This window comes from Sarcophilus harrisii, chromosome 1 (assembly GCF_902635505.1).
Source record: "Sarcophilus harrisii chromosome 1, mSarHar1.11, whole genome shotgun sequence".
NCBI lineage: Eukaryota > Metazoa > Chordata > Mammalia > Dasyuromorphia > Dasyuridae > Sarcophilus > Sarcophilus harrisii.
In genome coordinates this window covers 533,463,915-533,480,914 of record NC_045426.1, presented here as the reverse complement: position 1 = coordinate 533,480,914, position 17,000 = coordinate 533,463,915, and the positions used below count along the sequence as shown (strand labels likewise).

General features: G+C 33.3%; 1 protein-coding gene across 5 annotated transcripts in view; it reads right to left on the bottom strand.

The window, feature by feature from the left end:
• Positions 1–17,000, bottom strand: part of CTDP1 (CTD phosphatase subunit 1) — a 145,649-nt gene that overhangs the window by 91,493 nt on the left and 37,156 nt on the right. For 4 of the 5 annotated variants that reach the window (XM_031946741.1, XM_031946742.1, XM_031946739.1 and 1 more), the window contains 2 exons: positions 8,687–8,828; positions 6,429–6,659 (listed from right to left, as the gene is read on the bottom strand). In XM_031946741.1, the coding sequence (XP_031802601.1) occupies positions 6,429–6,659; positions 8,687–8,828 (373 nt within the window). Of the gene's footprint in view, positions 1–1,612; positions 1,731–6,428; positions 6,660–8,686; positions 8,829–17,000 lie in introns of those variants that run through there. The other variant, XM_031946740.1, reaches the window with a different exon arrangement.

Below are 17,000 nucleotides of genomic sequence, written 5' to 3'. Positions count from 1 at the left end.
GAAAATTATCTAAGTGAAGTACACAAGTAGAAGTTTAAGGGGGAAGGGGTTACTGGGGTTAGGCAGCACCTGAATCTCATTTTCATTTGAATTCGTCAAAAGAAGTAAAATTATACAACACACATACACACGCGCGCGCGCGCGTGCGCCCGTGAACTTTTATACATATTTATGCATGTTTTGCTTCTATTTGAATTATTCTAGGATGATTCTGAAAATCACTTATTTTTTTAATATAAAGACACACAGACATATACACACAGTGTTGGTTATAGAAATATACCTTACCCACCAGGGAAACAGGGAAAAAAAAGAAGGGAAAAAGAGGACACAAATGTGGTCTTGATACTTAAAGCAGGGAGAGTTAAAAGAGTGAGGAAAAAACCAAACTATAGACTAATTTCTTTAATGAATATCAATGCATATATTTTAAATAAAATATTAGCAAGAAAACAATAGCAACACATTATAAATACTATGGCAAACCAGATTTATGACAGGAATACAGAGCTGTTTTAATATTAGAAAAACTGAACATTATTCAACATATAAGAAAAACAAGAAAAATCATATTATATAAAAAATGAATTAGAGGCTTCTGACAAGATACAACACTCATTCCTATTTAAAACACTAGAAAAGTGAAAAGGAAGAAGTTTTTTTTTTTTTAAATGATCAAGAAATATCTATTCAAAACTAAGAGCAAGCAATCACTATAATGAGGATAAATTAGAAGTCTTTCCAATAAGTCCACAGGCAAAGCTATTATCCTATTAGATATTTTCCCTTATTGTACTATAAATACTAAACATAGCAATAAGAAAAAGTTGAAGGAATAAAAGTAATCAAAAAGGGAACAAAATTACAGCTATTTTTTTTTGTAGCTATGATATCCTTTGATAACTCTAAAAAGTTAAAGAAACTATTTTAAACAATTTACAACTTCAGCAAAGCTGCAGAATATAAAACAAACCCATATAAATCTTTCATATTTCTACAATTCAGGAAAAAATGCAGCAGGAAGAGATAGAGAAATTACATTTTAAAAACCAAGAACATAAAATATTTGGAAGTCTACCTGCCAAGATGCACACAGTAATTACATGAGCACAATTACAAAGTACCCTTGATATAAATAAAAACATGTAAATAATTATAAAAATAATAATTGCTCATGAATAGGTTAAGCCAATAAAATAAGACATAATTCTACCAAAATTAATTTTCTTATTCAATATCATTCTGTTCAAACAAAAGATTACTTTGGTGAACTAGAAAAAATAACAACAAAAATTTATCCTGATGAATAAAAGGTCAAGAACATCAATGGAAATAATAAAAAAGGGGGGAGGAGTTGATGGGAGAAGATAAGGAAGCCTATGAATAGTAGATCTCAAACTATATAATAATGCCATAATCATTAAAATAACTTTATATTGGGTAAGAAATAGAAAGGTTAATTTATAGAACATATCAAGTAAATAACATACAAAAGCAGCAAAGCTTAATATCCTTGTTTTTGATAAATCCAAAGATCCTAGCTATTAGGGTGAGAATATATTATTTGAAAATAACTAGTGGGAAAAATGGAAAGCAGTCTGGTGGAAATTAAATATTAATAATCATTTCAATCTACATACCAAGACAAACTCCATATAGATATGCGATTTAGATGTAAAAGGTGACATCTTAAGCAAATCAGAGAAGCATAGAAGAAATTACTTGTGTATCTAGAGAAAGAATTAAGGATTTTAAGAAAAGGAAAAGGAAGTAAAATAGACCCTTTTAATTACATAAAATTTAAAAGTTTTCACACAAATAAAATCAATACAACTAAAATTAGAAGTAGAATATTGGCAGAAAATATTTACAGCAAGTATCTCTAGTAAAGGTCTCATTTCTAGGGTACACATAACTGATCAGTCACAGGATATAAATTGACAGTTTTCTGTGGAAGAAATTCAGCTATCAATAACCATATGAGAAAATGCTCTAAATTACTAAAATTTGAGAGAAATTTGAAAATTAGAGGAAAAAATTGTGAACTATCACTTCATACTCATTAGACTGGTCAAGGTAACACAAAAGAAAAATGACAAGTGCTGGAAAAGATGTGGAAAAAAGTAGTACATTATTACACTGTTGGAGAAGCTATGAACTTGTCTTAATTATTGTGGAAAGCAACTCAGCATTATGATCCCAAACCCATTAAATTGCAGATACTTTTTGTTCCTGCAATGCCACTACTAGTTCTTTGTCCCTAAAGAGATCAAGGGGAAAAGGTAGCATAGGTTCAAAATATTTATAGTAGCTCTTTTCATGACAGCAATGAATTGGAAACTGGGGGAGGGCCCATCAACAGGGGAATGGTTAAATGTCCTGAAATACTACTCTGCTCTTAGAAGTTGAAAAAAAGGTGATTCAAAGAAATCTAGAAAGATCTATATGGGATAATTCAAAGTAGAGAGAACTAGCATAATAATTTATACAATGACAATAATATTGTAAAGATGTGAAAAATTTATGAATGCTGATCAATATAATGACCAGCTATAATTCCAGAAGCTCATGATGAAAAAGTACTATCCAGCTCCAGATAGAGAAGTGATAAACTAAGAATTCAGAGCCCTCTTTTGGTGATAAAGGAAGTAGGATGATGGCTAACATGGGAATTTTCTTTCTTGACTATACATAATGGCAATGGGTTTAGTTTTTCTTGATTTCTCAATGGGTGGAGGAAGAGGAAAATAGAAGAGAGAATTCAAACTGGAAAATAATTTTTTAAAAATGGCTTCTTAACTAATCATAAAACATAACAGATATAATTCTCTAGATGTAGTCTAACCAAGACCAAAGCATAGCAGAATGTTCAGAGTACTCATTTTGGATATACTGAACTTTATGATTATAATTAGCTTTTTGAGTTCTAATGACATATTGTTGACTTGTTGAGCTGAAAATCCCTCTTACTAGTTTATGCCTGTTTTGTGAGTACTTGCTATCTAGAGCACCCATCTCTCCTCTAAATGAAAAATGGAATTTATGAGCACAAGAACCCATGCTATATATAGTGAGTCAGAAGATCTGAGTTTGAATTCTAGGTCTGTCTTTTGCTAGCTGAATGACCTTCAGTCAGTCTTTGATCTCCCTCATCCTGTTTCCTCTTCTATAAAATGAAGGGGGCTGGACTAGATGGTCTCTGAGATACTTTTTAGAACTAAGTCCACAATGCACAATTTCTACTTACCCTTACTAAATTTAATCTTGTTAGCTTCAATTCATTGTTTTATCTTGTAGTCTTACTTCTCTTACTTCTAACTTTTCATTATGTTAATTACTTGGCACTCAACAAAGTAATTTAATGATAGCTGCTCATATTTTTATCCAGGGCTACTTTTTCCCCTCAGATGTTTGAAACTGATGTTTCCACTAATGGAAAAATCCACTAATTTGAACAATTATTCAAACTTTACACGATAAGTGGAACAAGTGCTTTATCCTTTCTATAGTATCAGAAGGCTCATTGAGGGAATTAAAAAGCCACAAGCATTAAGATTTCAAGTTGCTTAATAATGTAATTCTTATATGTTCAAAATAGAATATGAATTCTATATATTCTATTAAATGCTACAATCAACATTTTAGTTTTCTTAAAATAATTCTGAATTTCTAGCAATCCTGAAACAGTGCAAAATATATTTTTATAATACATGAAATCTCTTCCATACATTTATTATACATTTGGCAAGTAGGAATTGCAAACACAAAACAACATATTTCCTTCACATATCTAAACACATTGTTTAATTTCTACTATCCTTCAAAATGTTTGATCTCACATAGTATGAGAAAATGGGAGAAGAAAGATACCAGATCATTAATTCTATTAAATATACATATGAAAAAATACATATGGGATAATGGTTATATTTTAAAATGAACAACCACAAGTATCTCTGGATCTAGTTCAGTTTTTAAAAATCCATGAAATTCTTTTAAAAAATTAAAAAAAAAGATTGGTACAATATACTTAGCCAAATGTAGCGCTCCCACAACAAGAAAATTTCTATCCTTCAAAAATCTGAAAAATGCCTGAAATAATCTTTTCTTTTTAGCTCTTGTCACTGAATAGCTGCTGTGTTGATTATTTCAAAATTCTTTATAGCTTATCATTTACATAGACCAGCAGGCATCAGTCTCATTCTATTATAGCAATGATGCAGAAAAGAAACTAGAAAGATAAAACAAGACCTACACTAGCTTGAGAAGGTACAATTTCTTATAAAGAAAAGGGAACAAGTAAAAGGGACAAAATAAATATATTTTAAAAATATGGGCAAGAAGAAGGGAGGCAGAAGGGAAAGATGGTCCTATAACATAAAGGAAGTAGTAAATGTTGAAAGGAAGGAAGAGGTTGGGAAGGAAAGACAAGGAAAACGGGAAAAAACACAATACCGCTTACATCAGAAAAAAATGACAGGGAGCAAAATCTAGGTATGTAAAAGGTTAGTAAATATTAAATTATTGGTAAGAAAGTCAAATTTAAGCAATTTTATATAAACAAAAAAAAAACTTCCAATGAGATCTCGCTTTAGTCAGAAGAATATGAACATTTTAGATGTTAGAATATGGCTCTACAAAGGCTGGCCTATAAGTTCTATTTGGACAATGGTCTGACTTGGAAGTAATACAAATGGTCATGTCCATACATACTCATATTATAATGTAGTGCCTTTGTTTTTTTCTGCTTTTTAGTTTTTGTTTGTTGTTGTTTGTTTGGTTTTTTTTTTTTTTTTGAGAAAGGCTTGGGAAGATCTCCTTGGTTTAATAATTTTCTTTCAGCAGCTACTGCCTTTTCCATGTGGCAATAGGTATTTTCTCCTGATCTAACTGCTTTTCTTCTTCAGAAAGCTCCAATGACGGTATCACTATCACTCTCCTTTAGAACATTTGGAAATAGTGTCTACTTAACTAAAGCACACTGTAAAGTTCATTAATACAAGAAAATAACTGAGTGCTTGGCAGAGGAATCTACAAATTTTGATACTTGTGTTACCTTCCTAGAAATGGCAGTGATTAGGTCTTTCAAGGGGATGGTTCATATGTGAAGGATAGCATGTTCACTGTTTATGGAGGCTCAAATATAAAGGGCCTAAGACACTTTGAGCAGCGAGGAACCAGTAGAGTTAATTTCCCTCTAATTCACATCATACAAAGCCATCTGCCTGTAAGCAGGGAAGGCAAGGAAGAGAAGAAAGGAGAAGGAACTTTGCAACTGTGTACATATACACATATGTATTTGTGATTCATATATTTGTGATTCAAGAAGCAGAATTACTTGAAGCTACTCCAAGAAGCAGTACATTGCCTAAATGTTCCACCTCAAAAACTGGTCAAACCATCTTTCCTGACACTAAGGAAAGTAGTGCAGAATAATGACTTCCAAAGTTAAAAAGTACATTTGAGTTTGTCTAGTCCAACTGTATCTGGAAAAGAATTATATTTTCCATATCCCCCAAGTTATTATCCAGCTGACTCCTGAAGATTTTTAGTGATGGGAATTGATTCCTTAAGCAGCTGGAAAATTCTCAATTTCTAGGAAGTTTTCACTATATATCAAATCCAAATCTCTCTCAGTAATTCTACTCAATGCTTTCAGTTGGCTTCTAATCCCTCTTTTACATGACAGGAGTCTAAAGGGAATATTTTATTTGTATTTCCCTAAGTCTTTACAAGCATACATTAATATTCTGTTATACCTTGCTGGAAACAATGAGAATACTTTATAAATTATTTACCTGGTTTTCATCTAAGTTTTTCTTAATGTCTCACTTCTTTTGGATTTGTTTATAGAGAATAATGGTTATCGGTGACTTTAGATAAGTTCTATGAATGTGTGGTGGCGAGTTTCTATACTGGCTTGAAACTCTCTATGAAAAATCAAAGAATTTTTGTTTTTAGTATTAAGAAGATTCCAGGTCTTAAAGAACCATTCAGCTTTACTGTTCCCTAATGTGATTTTACAGTTTATATTATGTAGAAATGATGTCATCTGAGGGTGCTTTGTGTATATACACAAATATTGTATTACAGAGTCATGTTTCAAAAGGGATTTTTAGTCTAAACTCCACAATTTTCTTTATTGTAATTCTGTGATCATGAAGTAGTGGTTGTTCAGTGCCTGAATACTAATGGTAAATAAACTGATGAATTTGATTGTGGTTAGCCTTCTAATATTAAAATTTGAAGCAAAGACAGTCCAAATTCCCTGGCCAACAAAGGAAAAGTAGCAAATTTCTTAACCTCATTTGCAAATAAGATTTTAAAATTCTTTAAATATAATCATTTTGATAAACTGAATTAAGCTTAGGAAAATCTTTGATTCTAATAAATCTAAATCTATAAATCAGAACTCCTAACCAATGTACCTGAAAGAAGAATGCTCCCCGTGGACTGGTAATGTGACAGGAGAAGCTGGTGACTGGATATATAGAGACTGTCCAGTATTCTGAGTCCCTTTTCTGATTAGCTTCCCAGTGTTAGAATCATAAATTCGAACTTCTGGACCAGGTTGACACTTTGGATGGATAGGTGTTGGATGGAACAAGGCTGTTGGAAAAGCACTCTGTATATCAGGAAATGTTGCTGGACTGTTTTCCCTGTTGGATAAAGAATGAACAATTTTAAATTAGAAAATATTTTTTAATATTAATATTCAATGGAAAACAAGAATTATGATTTTCTATTAAGAACAAAAAATTCTTCTTCTTCATGTCAATTCCAGAAAAATGTTGTAGGCATTTGGTTAATTGATCATTAGAAAATTTTTCAGGTTAGGTACTTTCAACATTCTGAGGATATAAAGTTGATTTGGAGTTCATGTAATCTTCAGAGTTGTAAGTGAATAATCAATTGATATGGTATGAAAAACAATTATACAGCACTGACCATTATTGCTAGGAACAGATGTGTTATTTAGGAATCTAGAGGCCAAAAAGTATTGAGAACCATTATAGGGTACATATTCCACAGATTTCCGGTAATAAATTTCTTCTGTTTATCTAACTATGACATTCAGCCTTCTGGTTTGAAAATTTTTCAACACTCTCTCAAACTGAGCAGGGCTAAACAAAACATGGTGCTTTTGATTTCTTCACAATATACTGAAGGTGGCCTTGATAAAACAATTTAAAATTTTGCTGTTTTGACAGATCCCTTTTAACAATTAATAGATACTTCCAATTCTACCTCCAAAAAAATGAACAATATTCTTGTGAAAGAACTGCTAAGGATATGTGACATGTAAAATAATATCTAAACTTCATTCACAAAAACTATGTAGTAGTTTTTATATTACAGTATCAATATGATTTCATTCTAAGTAAGATGCTGTTTCAGTTTCTAGTATAGAAGAGGGAAATTATCTACATTCTGAAGGCCCCCACTTTATTATTTTTATACCAGGTACAATATAAGTAAACATTCATCTTTTAGCTCAGACATAAGAGATACTAATACTAGATATTTTTTTGGAGTGGGGTGGTGAGGGGAGGAGGAAATCAAACCTGTGATCTCATTGGAATCATGAGGAATCTACTAATGAAAATCAATTGCTATGCAATTTAGTTAAGGTTTTAAAAATACTCATTTTAAAATTTTTTTGTTGAAGTTCTCTTCCTCCCTCTAGCTCCTCCTCAACCTATTAAGAAAAGCACTCTAACAGTCATTATATAAGTTAAGTGACGCAAAATATATTTTCATATTAGCCATGTGTAATTTAGTCTTAAACAATTATCTGGGACACTGAGAAAGCACATGATTTGCCAGTACACTACCAGTACACCACAGGTATATATATGAACCAGCACATGATTTGCCAGTACACTACCAGTACACCACAGGTATATATATGAACCAGGTCTCCTTAACTCAGACATTGACTTTCCATTTACTTTATGATGTTTCTGTCTCTGATTAATTAATCTTGATTAACCACTTTAATAGAAAAGAGCCATGATAGGGACAACGCAAAATGTCAAATGAAATATATTTGGATTTGGACAAATAAAAAGTGTTGTTAATTAGAATGTTGAAGTTATTTAAAAAAAAAAAAAAGATCATGGTACACTGAACAATTAGAAAGGGACAGACTTGTAAATTGTAAAATTAGAAGTAATTTAAAATTAACTCTAGATTGATTAGTTATATTAAGAAGAAACAAAGCTCAGACTGGAATGAAGTGACATGTTAAAAAAACAAAAGTTTAAACAATGAGAAAAGGGAGTTAAGTGAAATAAATCACTAAATATAAAGATGTAAAACCTACTAAATTAATGGGTTATTTCCCCTACCAGTTCTGAAGCTTTTGATCTTTGTTCATTCAAATGAAAGAACCTGAAGTTTTATTCTGAATTCGAAAAACTAACGTGTCCCTAGATTTATTCTTGTGGCTAAATAAGTAATAATAAAACACTTGTAAAAGCAAAGCAAGTAATTTATATAATAATTTATCTTCTTTCAACATTCCACAATGCCTTTCAAAAGCAATGAACTAAATGAAGCAAGCTAGAAAGCCATAAGATTTTTAGAGATGGAAGAAACTTAAATCATTTAGTCTAGACTTAATTTTTTTAACTTACATATGAATTAATTCATGAGGAAAACTGGAAAATTTATCCATTTTTACCTTTGTGTTTTGATGTAATCCTCCTTTAGAGGGAAGAGTTGTTCCTCTACTTTGTCCCACCTTTCCAAGCAGCTCCACAACCAATCAGGGTTTACAACATGGAGATGTTTACACTCTTGAGCTTGTCTTACTTTCTCTGTGCCTAGTGTTAAAATAATCACTCTAAAAATTAATGTTTAAGTAATTGATCTAAAACAACCCCATGACTTCCCCCACCAAAAAAAAAAATTTAAATTAAATTAACACTTTAAAAAATCTACTCAGACATGCTTTTTGGCACAATTGTGTTTTTTTGTCTACTAGCTATATCATCTCAAAGATCTTTCTTGCCATTACCAAACCCTCCAGAAACCACATCATGGAAAAATTAAGTCATTCATCCTTGAAATTCACATAGTAGGTCCCTGGTGCCCTGATTGCTGAGAACCAGACCTGATCATGCTTCCCCATGTATTTTGCAAATATCACTCCCAAATCTTGTACAAGGCTGTAAAAGTAATACCTAGAAGTTTGTATCTTATCCAAGAAGAAATAGGGAGTCTTTCAAGATTTCTTAGGAGAAACCTCTTAGGAGAGGGGCATAGTTATGTTCTTTATAGGAAGATTTTTTTTTTTTTAATAGCTGTATAGAGGATCTACAGGAGAAAAAAATGACTATAATCTGGGAGAATAAAGAGGCTAATCAAGTGATAAAGGCCTACACCTGGGTGATGGGTTTATAAGTGGAAATGGGATGAAAGTGAGATATTGTAGAACCACAGAAACAGAGAAACTATTTGGATGTGAGTGTAGAGAATCAAAATATAACTCTGAGGTCACAAATCTGATAGGCACCTACATGATGCAGCGGGCTTGGAGTCAGGAAGAGCCCAGTTCAAATCTAGCCTCAGACACTTATTATCTGTGTGAGCCTAAGCAAATCACTATTTGCTTCAGTTCCTCATCTGTAAAATAAGCTGCAGAAGGAAATGGCAAACTACTCTCTCTGCCAAGAAAACCCTTAATAGGATCACACACAGTTGGAGACATCTAAAACAACTGAACAAACAACACAAAGCTGAGTGTTAGAAGGACAGACAACTAAGTGTGTAGTGAATAGAGCTCCAGATCTGGAGCTAAGAAGACCCAAGTGAAATCTAGCTTCTGACATTACTAGCGATGACCCTTAACAAACTACTTAAACTCTGCTTGTCTCAGTTTCCAGTCTGTAAAATGAGGATAATACATATAAATACCTCCCAGGATTGTTGTGCACATCAAATGAGATAACATTTGTATTGTGTTTTGTAAACCCTAAAATACTAAATAAATACTAGATAATAACAAAGAAAAAAATTGGGGGGGAGGAATAGATTTAGGAGGCAAAATAATTAAAATTCCATTTTAAATATGTGAGATTTTAGGCAAAGAAGGCTTACATAGAACTGATAAGGTAAAAATGGAATTCAGGAAAGAAATTAGGATTAGAAATAGAGATCTGGAAGTCATCAGAATAAATAAAGAGAATTTGACCCATGGGAGCAGATGATATCATCAAAAGAGACCAAGGGGGTAGTCAGGCAGATAGGTGAAGAAACAAGACAAAGATAGGGGGGGAAAAGAGTATTTAGTAAGAGAGGATGAGCACCACTTTCATAAAAATAAAGGACTGAAAGAAGGTCCTTACATTCCATATTTGGGAGATAACTGATAATCTTGAGGAACAATTGCCTAAGTAGGAGAGTCAGAAGGAAAACTACAGAAGGTTGAGACATGAATGAAAGGCTTTGATGTAATTGGGAGATTGAGATAGGAGTGAAGACATGAGTGTAAATGCATTATAGGACTTTATAAAATAAAGAGAAAATATACAAGATGCTAGCTTGAGGACATAACAAAAGGGAAGAAAATCAAAGAATAGGAGAAAATGATGGAGTATTATTGTTCTATTAAAAAATGACGAACAAGGTGATTTTTGAAAAGTCTGGAAAGATTTACATGACCTTATGCTGAAGGAAATAAGCAGAACCAGGAATACATTGTACACAGTAACAGCAAGATTTTGCTATGATCAACTGTGAAAGACTTGGTTATTCTCAGCAGTTTAGTAATCTAAGGCAATCCCAATAAGCTTTGGATAGTATACTCCATCTGCATCCAGAAAGAGAACTATAGAGATTGAATGTAAACCAACTTTTTTTTTCTTTTTCTTTGGTTGCTTTCCCTCTCATGGTTTTTCCTTTTTGGTCTGATTTTTCTCTCCCAACATGATTCATAAAGAAATATGTATATAAAAAAATGAATGTACATGTACAAATAAAACAACAACAACACAAAGAATAGCCACTGCCAGAAAAACGAGGAACACTCTTTTTGAGAAACAGAAGTATACAACTACAAAGATACAATTCAAGTTACAGTTACAATTAAGAAAATTTTAAGTAAGGTATATCTTAAAGGTTATTTACTCTGACCCTTTCTTTCTCTCACTCAAACCTCCTAGTCAACAGGTTTTAAAGACTGTTTTCAGGAGTATTCAAAAGCATGGTAAAAGGAGAAAAATAGAAAGATGAAGTAGGTGAGTGTTAGGATTTGTCAAACAATAGTGACAAGATAAGGGAGTAAAAATTCAAAAGGATAGTATGTAATCTAAAGACAAACTGAAAAAAAAAAAAGCAGATGAAGCAAGGGAAAGGGTACACTAATGGGGCAAAAAAGAGATGGATGTTGTAGAAGTCACAGTGAGGATAACAGATTTATGGGGAGTGCAAGTGAGGGAGAGATAAAAAGGGAATTTTGGAATTTAGAATCATTAATGTAGTAGTTATAGGTAATGATAAAAACTAAACTATAACTATCCCTTTTGGATCGTTGAGGTGTTAGTACAATATTTGACACAGACATAGCACATTAAGGTTTACAAAGCATTATCTTATTTAAATTTAACAACCTTGTGAGACACACACTATAGAGAAACAAAAGTTAAGAGAGATTAAGTTATCCATGGCTATAAGAGTTAGGATTTGAATCTGACTTCAGCAAAATCTTCTAGACTCCAGATGTAGAAGCTTCACTTATTCCGTATTACCTGTCACCTGTAAGTCAAGGAAATTTAGGAGGCCGATGCTCAAAGAGACCAGAGGATTGAAGCAATTTACTGACAAGTGTTGCGGCTTGATCCACATGCATTTCCACTCTGTTCATACACCCTCACAAATGTGCAGCACCCAATAATGGCACTGAGAAAGTTATTAGGGCATTTAAAAAAGAGGTTTTGAGAGAAAGGGGGCTAATGGATTGTTCCATTGGCAGTCAAGGAGATAGTGGAGTTTTTGAAGCACAAGATACAGTGAAGTTTTTCCAAATTTTCCAATTTTCCAAGGAAAGCACCATTTTTCCTGTCACCCAAGGCTTGCAACCCAGGGATCATCTTTGATTCCTCTTTTACCCTCAATTCTAACTATTCAAACTATTAAATCTTATCGCTTTTATCTTCCCAACATTTCTCATATTTGTCCCCTTCCCTCCACTTATTTGGACATCTGTGCAGGCTTTTAATCCTAGATTATTTCAAAAGACTTCTACATCAAGTCTCACATCATTCAAGTCTATCTTCCACTTAGTTGCCAAAGTGATATTCCTATAACACAGGTCTAACCATATCACTTTCTACTCAAACTCCAGGGGCTTCCAATTAATTCCTTCAGGGGCTTCCTATTAATTCTTCCAGGATCAAATATAAAATTCTTGTTTGGCTTTTAAAACTCTTTATAACCTAAAACTTTCAACCTGGTTTACTCAAATTATCTTCCATTTATACTATATAAATCTTGTAGGTATACAATTGTTTGTATGTCATTTACTCCTTGATGGCAGGGAGCATATTTTTGCTTTTCTTTGTATCCCCAGCATTTGGGACAGTTCCTGTCACATAATAAGAGCTTTATGATTGATTGTGACCCAATAGCCTAGTAACAAAAATCAATAGAACAGTTCAAGAACTTTTACAGTATCACATAAGAAATTTAGTGGGTGGCTCTAACTTCAATCATTTTGTCAGGAAGCAAGTTTAATTTTATGGGCTAGATACCTATAAAACCCACAGGAAAACTACTTAGCTTGTCATCATCACTATTATTAGCTAGCATTGATAACAATAGCTAGCATTTATATTGTGTTTTGAGGTTTGCAAAGTACTTTACAAATACTATTTTATTTGATCCATATCCCAACACTAGGAAGTAAGTGCTATTACCATCTCCATTTTTGCAGATGAAGGAACCTGAAGTACACAGTGGTTAGGTTATTTATTCACAAAGCAGATAAATGCCCCAGGCTAGATTTGAACTCAGATCTTCCTAATTCTAGGTTCAGCAACTGCACCAGCCAATTGCCTCCATTCCCACCCTTCAATGACAACTAGTAGCAACAGTAGTGGACTTATTAGTATTCTAATTAATGGTAAAAAATGGGTCTTTTATAACAATTACTCCATAATTAACTCCTCATTACAACAATGATTTTCACTCTAGGTTGTTTTCAAAATTTGGGGTGTCACCAACATCAACCCCAAGGTACAGCTCTCCAGAACATCCCCGAGGAAGAGAACATATCTTTCCCTCAACAAATAGCAGAAAGATTAGTAAAACTTTTGGCAGTATTAGAAGTTCTTCTGACAGGAAGGAAGTCAGGTAAATTTAGAGCAAGGACTCTTATGACAGTCTAGAAAAGTCTAAGGACTCCTTAGAATAATATTTTTAAATGTATAAAATAAAATACAGGATTATAAAGAAAATCAATTATACTGAAACAAAGTTGTAATTTTTCTTCCATAAAAATTTACAAGTTTCCTTGAAATCTATTCAGACTTCCAATGGGAAGGGCCAAAGTTATAATTTCTCTTCCACCAAAGGTTCCAGGTTTCCATGAAATCTACTCAGACTCCCAATGGGAAAGATTAAGAGGTTAAACGTCAAATAACAGAGATCTTGATGGAAATTTAAGATGAACAAAGTTTCTTCTTCTTTTTTTTTTTCCCTTTCCTATATTGATTCCTAACATGTAGCAGATTTAAATCCTGATCATTCCTTCTGATAGGTTGTCTGTTCACTGTCCACATCAGGTTTTGAGACTAAATCTTCTTTTAACATTTCCTTGTGTCTCTGACTCCTTCTAGCTCACTCCCTGTCCTCTTAATTCTTGAGTCTGACTTTTCATACCCAATTGCCAACTGTGTTGGGACTCCTGGTACATTATTCCTTTGTCCCCAAGCAAGAGAAAGTTTAATCAGCACCAATTACCATGGCTACTTCTAGTCCTTGACAGACAGCAAAACTGGGCTTCAGCCAAGGACAATGCTGAACAGACCAGTACAGTTAGGATTTTAATAGAGAAGTATATAAAAATATAAAGAGGAAAATTTTTAATGAGGTATAGTATTGCCTCAAAATAATGAGAATTAAAGGGAAAATAAACCTGCAGAAAATTTACTGTGAAGCCAGGTCACATTATTCTAAGACTATTTGTAAATAAAAGCAGGACAACTAGGATAAATGGAACAGACATCATGGAAGTATTTTTATAATTTGTGTCCCTTCTTTTTTCCCCCTGGAGTCACCAAAGATATCAAAAAGGATGGTTCTAAGTCAGATACTTAAGCAGACTGAGCAATGCAGGGAAGAGTATCCTAGAAGTTGATTAAATGGGCACAACAAGCACTTGGATAATATAATATATAACTGGATAATATAAATAGCAGGAACTTCTTAGAAAAAGAGTGTTGGGTGATAGTGGGAGAGAAAGGCTTCAGAAGTAGAGAAAAGGGAGCATATTTATTCCATGAGAGATAATAGATAAGGAAGTGGGAACAATAATAGGGCAAAGAGATTTTGGCCTAAATAGGAAATAGTCAAGAATGACAGGAATAATAGTAAGAAGGTGAAGAGAGGGGCAAGGAAGCTTGCAGAATAAATCTGCCCTCAAGCTCTAAATAAAGAGTGGAGTTAACTGGGTTTTCACAGATTCTATTTTCATAGTAAATTCTACTAGCTTGATTGAAACAGTGAAGCTTTTCAGGTTCTAAAGATCAAGAGGCTCGGGGACCAGAGGAGAAGGGGAATAACTTAAAACAGATAAAAGAAAAGATTAGTAATCAGGAAAATAAAATATATTCTCACAGAATGCTCAATTGCAAGAGTATTTAACCAAAGTAATAGCAACTTCTGATTAATCCAGTATGTTCAATATATATAAATATATATATACTGCATATTTCAATTTTATCATGAGTGGTTTTCCCTCTTCTCTAAAACTAACCTTTATTATCTGTGCCTTCTATCTTTTTCTAATCACTAAGGGACCTAGATCCCAACACTTTTCCCTCTCTTCATTCTCTACCTCTTTACTAGGTGCTTTTTATCTTTCCATCCTGGGTTCATCCCCCTTACTAGTTCTAGTCACCTTCCTACTTTTCTCTTATACTGACAATTTTTAAAGTGTTCTGAGCATTCTGACAGGATAATCTTAAAAGTTACTAGAACTTTACTGTCACAATTAAATGGCTTTTTTAAAAACTACCTCCAATTTGCATTTGCTCCTCTCGGGAAGGAAGAAAAAAGGAAGGAAAGAAGTAAGAGGTATTGTTAATATTAATATAGTTTTTGTCACAGATGGATTAATTTCCTAGTCCAATTCTAGGTTCTCCTATATCCAACTTGTCCTATGTATTATCTGAAGATTAATCTTCTTTTAAAATCATTTCTTTCATACCATTAATGTTCTCAAAAGTCATCAATGATACTCTATTTTTCTGACTGTCACTCCCTTAGTCTTGTTCCATCTAAACTTTCTATTATCTACCAACATTTATGCTTTAGTTCTATAGTCAAGCCAGGTTCCCTAATTGTACAATGAATCCAATAGCCAGAATACAGAATCAAAGAAAGAATGAGTAAAGGATACAATAAAAGGATCCAAGACCTGAGGAACTAAGTCAAGGCCAAGTACCCAAAGAGAAAAAGATTCAGCAAAAGAAGTCTGAATAAACAAAGCAGCTGATTAGCAAAGTAGAGACAGGATGACTAAAATCAGATCATAAATTCAACACGGAGGAATATGTGAGGAATATGTCAAGTGTTAAAACTTAGGCTCAAGTAGGATTAAAATCATAAAAAAAGCAAGGTTGATAGATTAGGAAAATATCAAAGGCACAAAAGGCATTAAATATAGAATTCAGAGAGATAGCTTAGGCAATAGTGAGTCAGAAAACATTTAGGCGCCCTAGGAAAAGAGCTGAATTAGCATTGCACAAGCAAATACTGATGCTAATGATCTCTTACTTGCCAAACTTTTTCTCAATCCCTTCCTCCTGGACCACTCTTCAGTTTTTGACAATGTCAAATGCCTTCTTCCCCTGAATAACTCTCTTCTCTCTAGGTTTCCAAGTTACTATTTTTCTCCTGGTTCTCCTCCTACTTATGTAACTCTTTAGTCTCCCCCTTGTTGGATCACATCCAAGTCATGCCTATTAACTATGGTTATCTCTGAAGATTGTATTCTAGGATCTCTCCTTTTCTTTTTCACCATCTATACTATATTGTTTAGTGATCTCATTAGCTGCCATGGATTTAATCATCATCTATGTACAAAATTGCCAAATCTATGTATCCCACCCTCACCTTTCTCTCTTGCCTTGTAGTCTGCATTACTATCTTGTGGAAATCTCAAACTTAATATACTAAACCAGAATTCAATTTCTTTCCCCCCTCAAGTCCTCCTTTTTTCCTAACTTTCCTATTACTGTTGAGGATACTACCATCCTTTCTCAGTCATCTCAAGTCTCAGCCTTATAGTTATACTTGATTCTTCATTTACATCTACTGCAGATACTCAGTCTAATGTAATCTTCTTGTTTATGACCTTCACATGTCTTGTATTTGTCCCCCCCTCTCCTCAATTGCATAGCTGTCACTATGATATACTTCAAAGTTATTGCAGTAGTATTCTTGTTAAATCTCCCAACCAAACAGCAAGATAGGCGTGGCTGTTCTTCATGCCTAGAATGCTTTCCCCTTGTCCTCTTAGCCTTCAGTTTTCCTTGGTTTCCTTCAAAACTCTAGTCTTCTGAAAGAGGCCATTCTCAATTTCTCCCATTACTAATGAATTTCTTCAGAACTGCCTTCCATTTAAACCTATAATCTTGGATATGCTTAGTTATTTGCATGTTGTATGCCCCATTAGAACAAGAGCTCTTTAGGCAGAATGTTCTGCCTTTGTATCTTCTATACTGAAAATAGTGCTTGACACACTTAATAAATACTTTCTGATTAACTGAGAT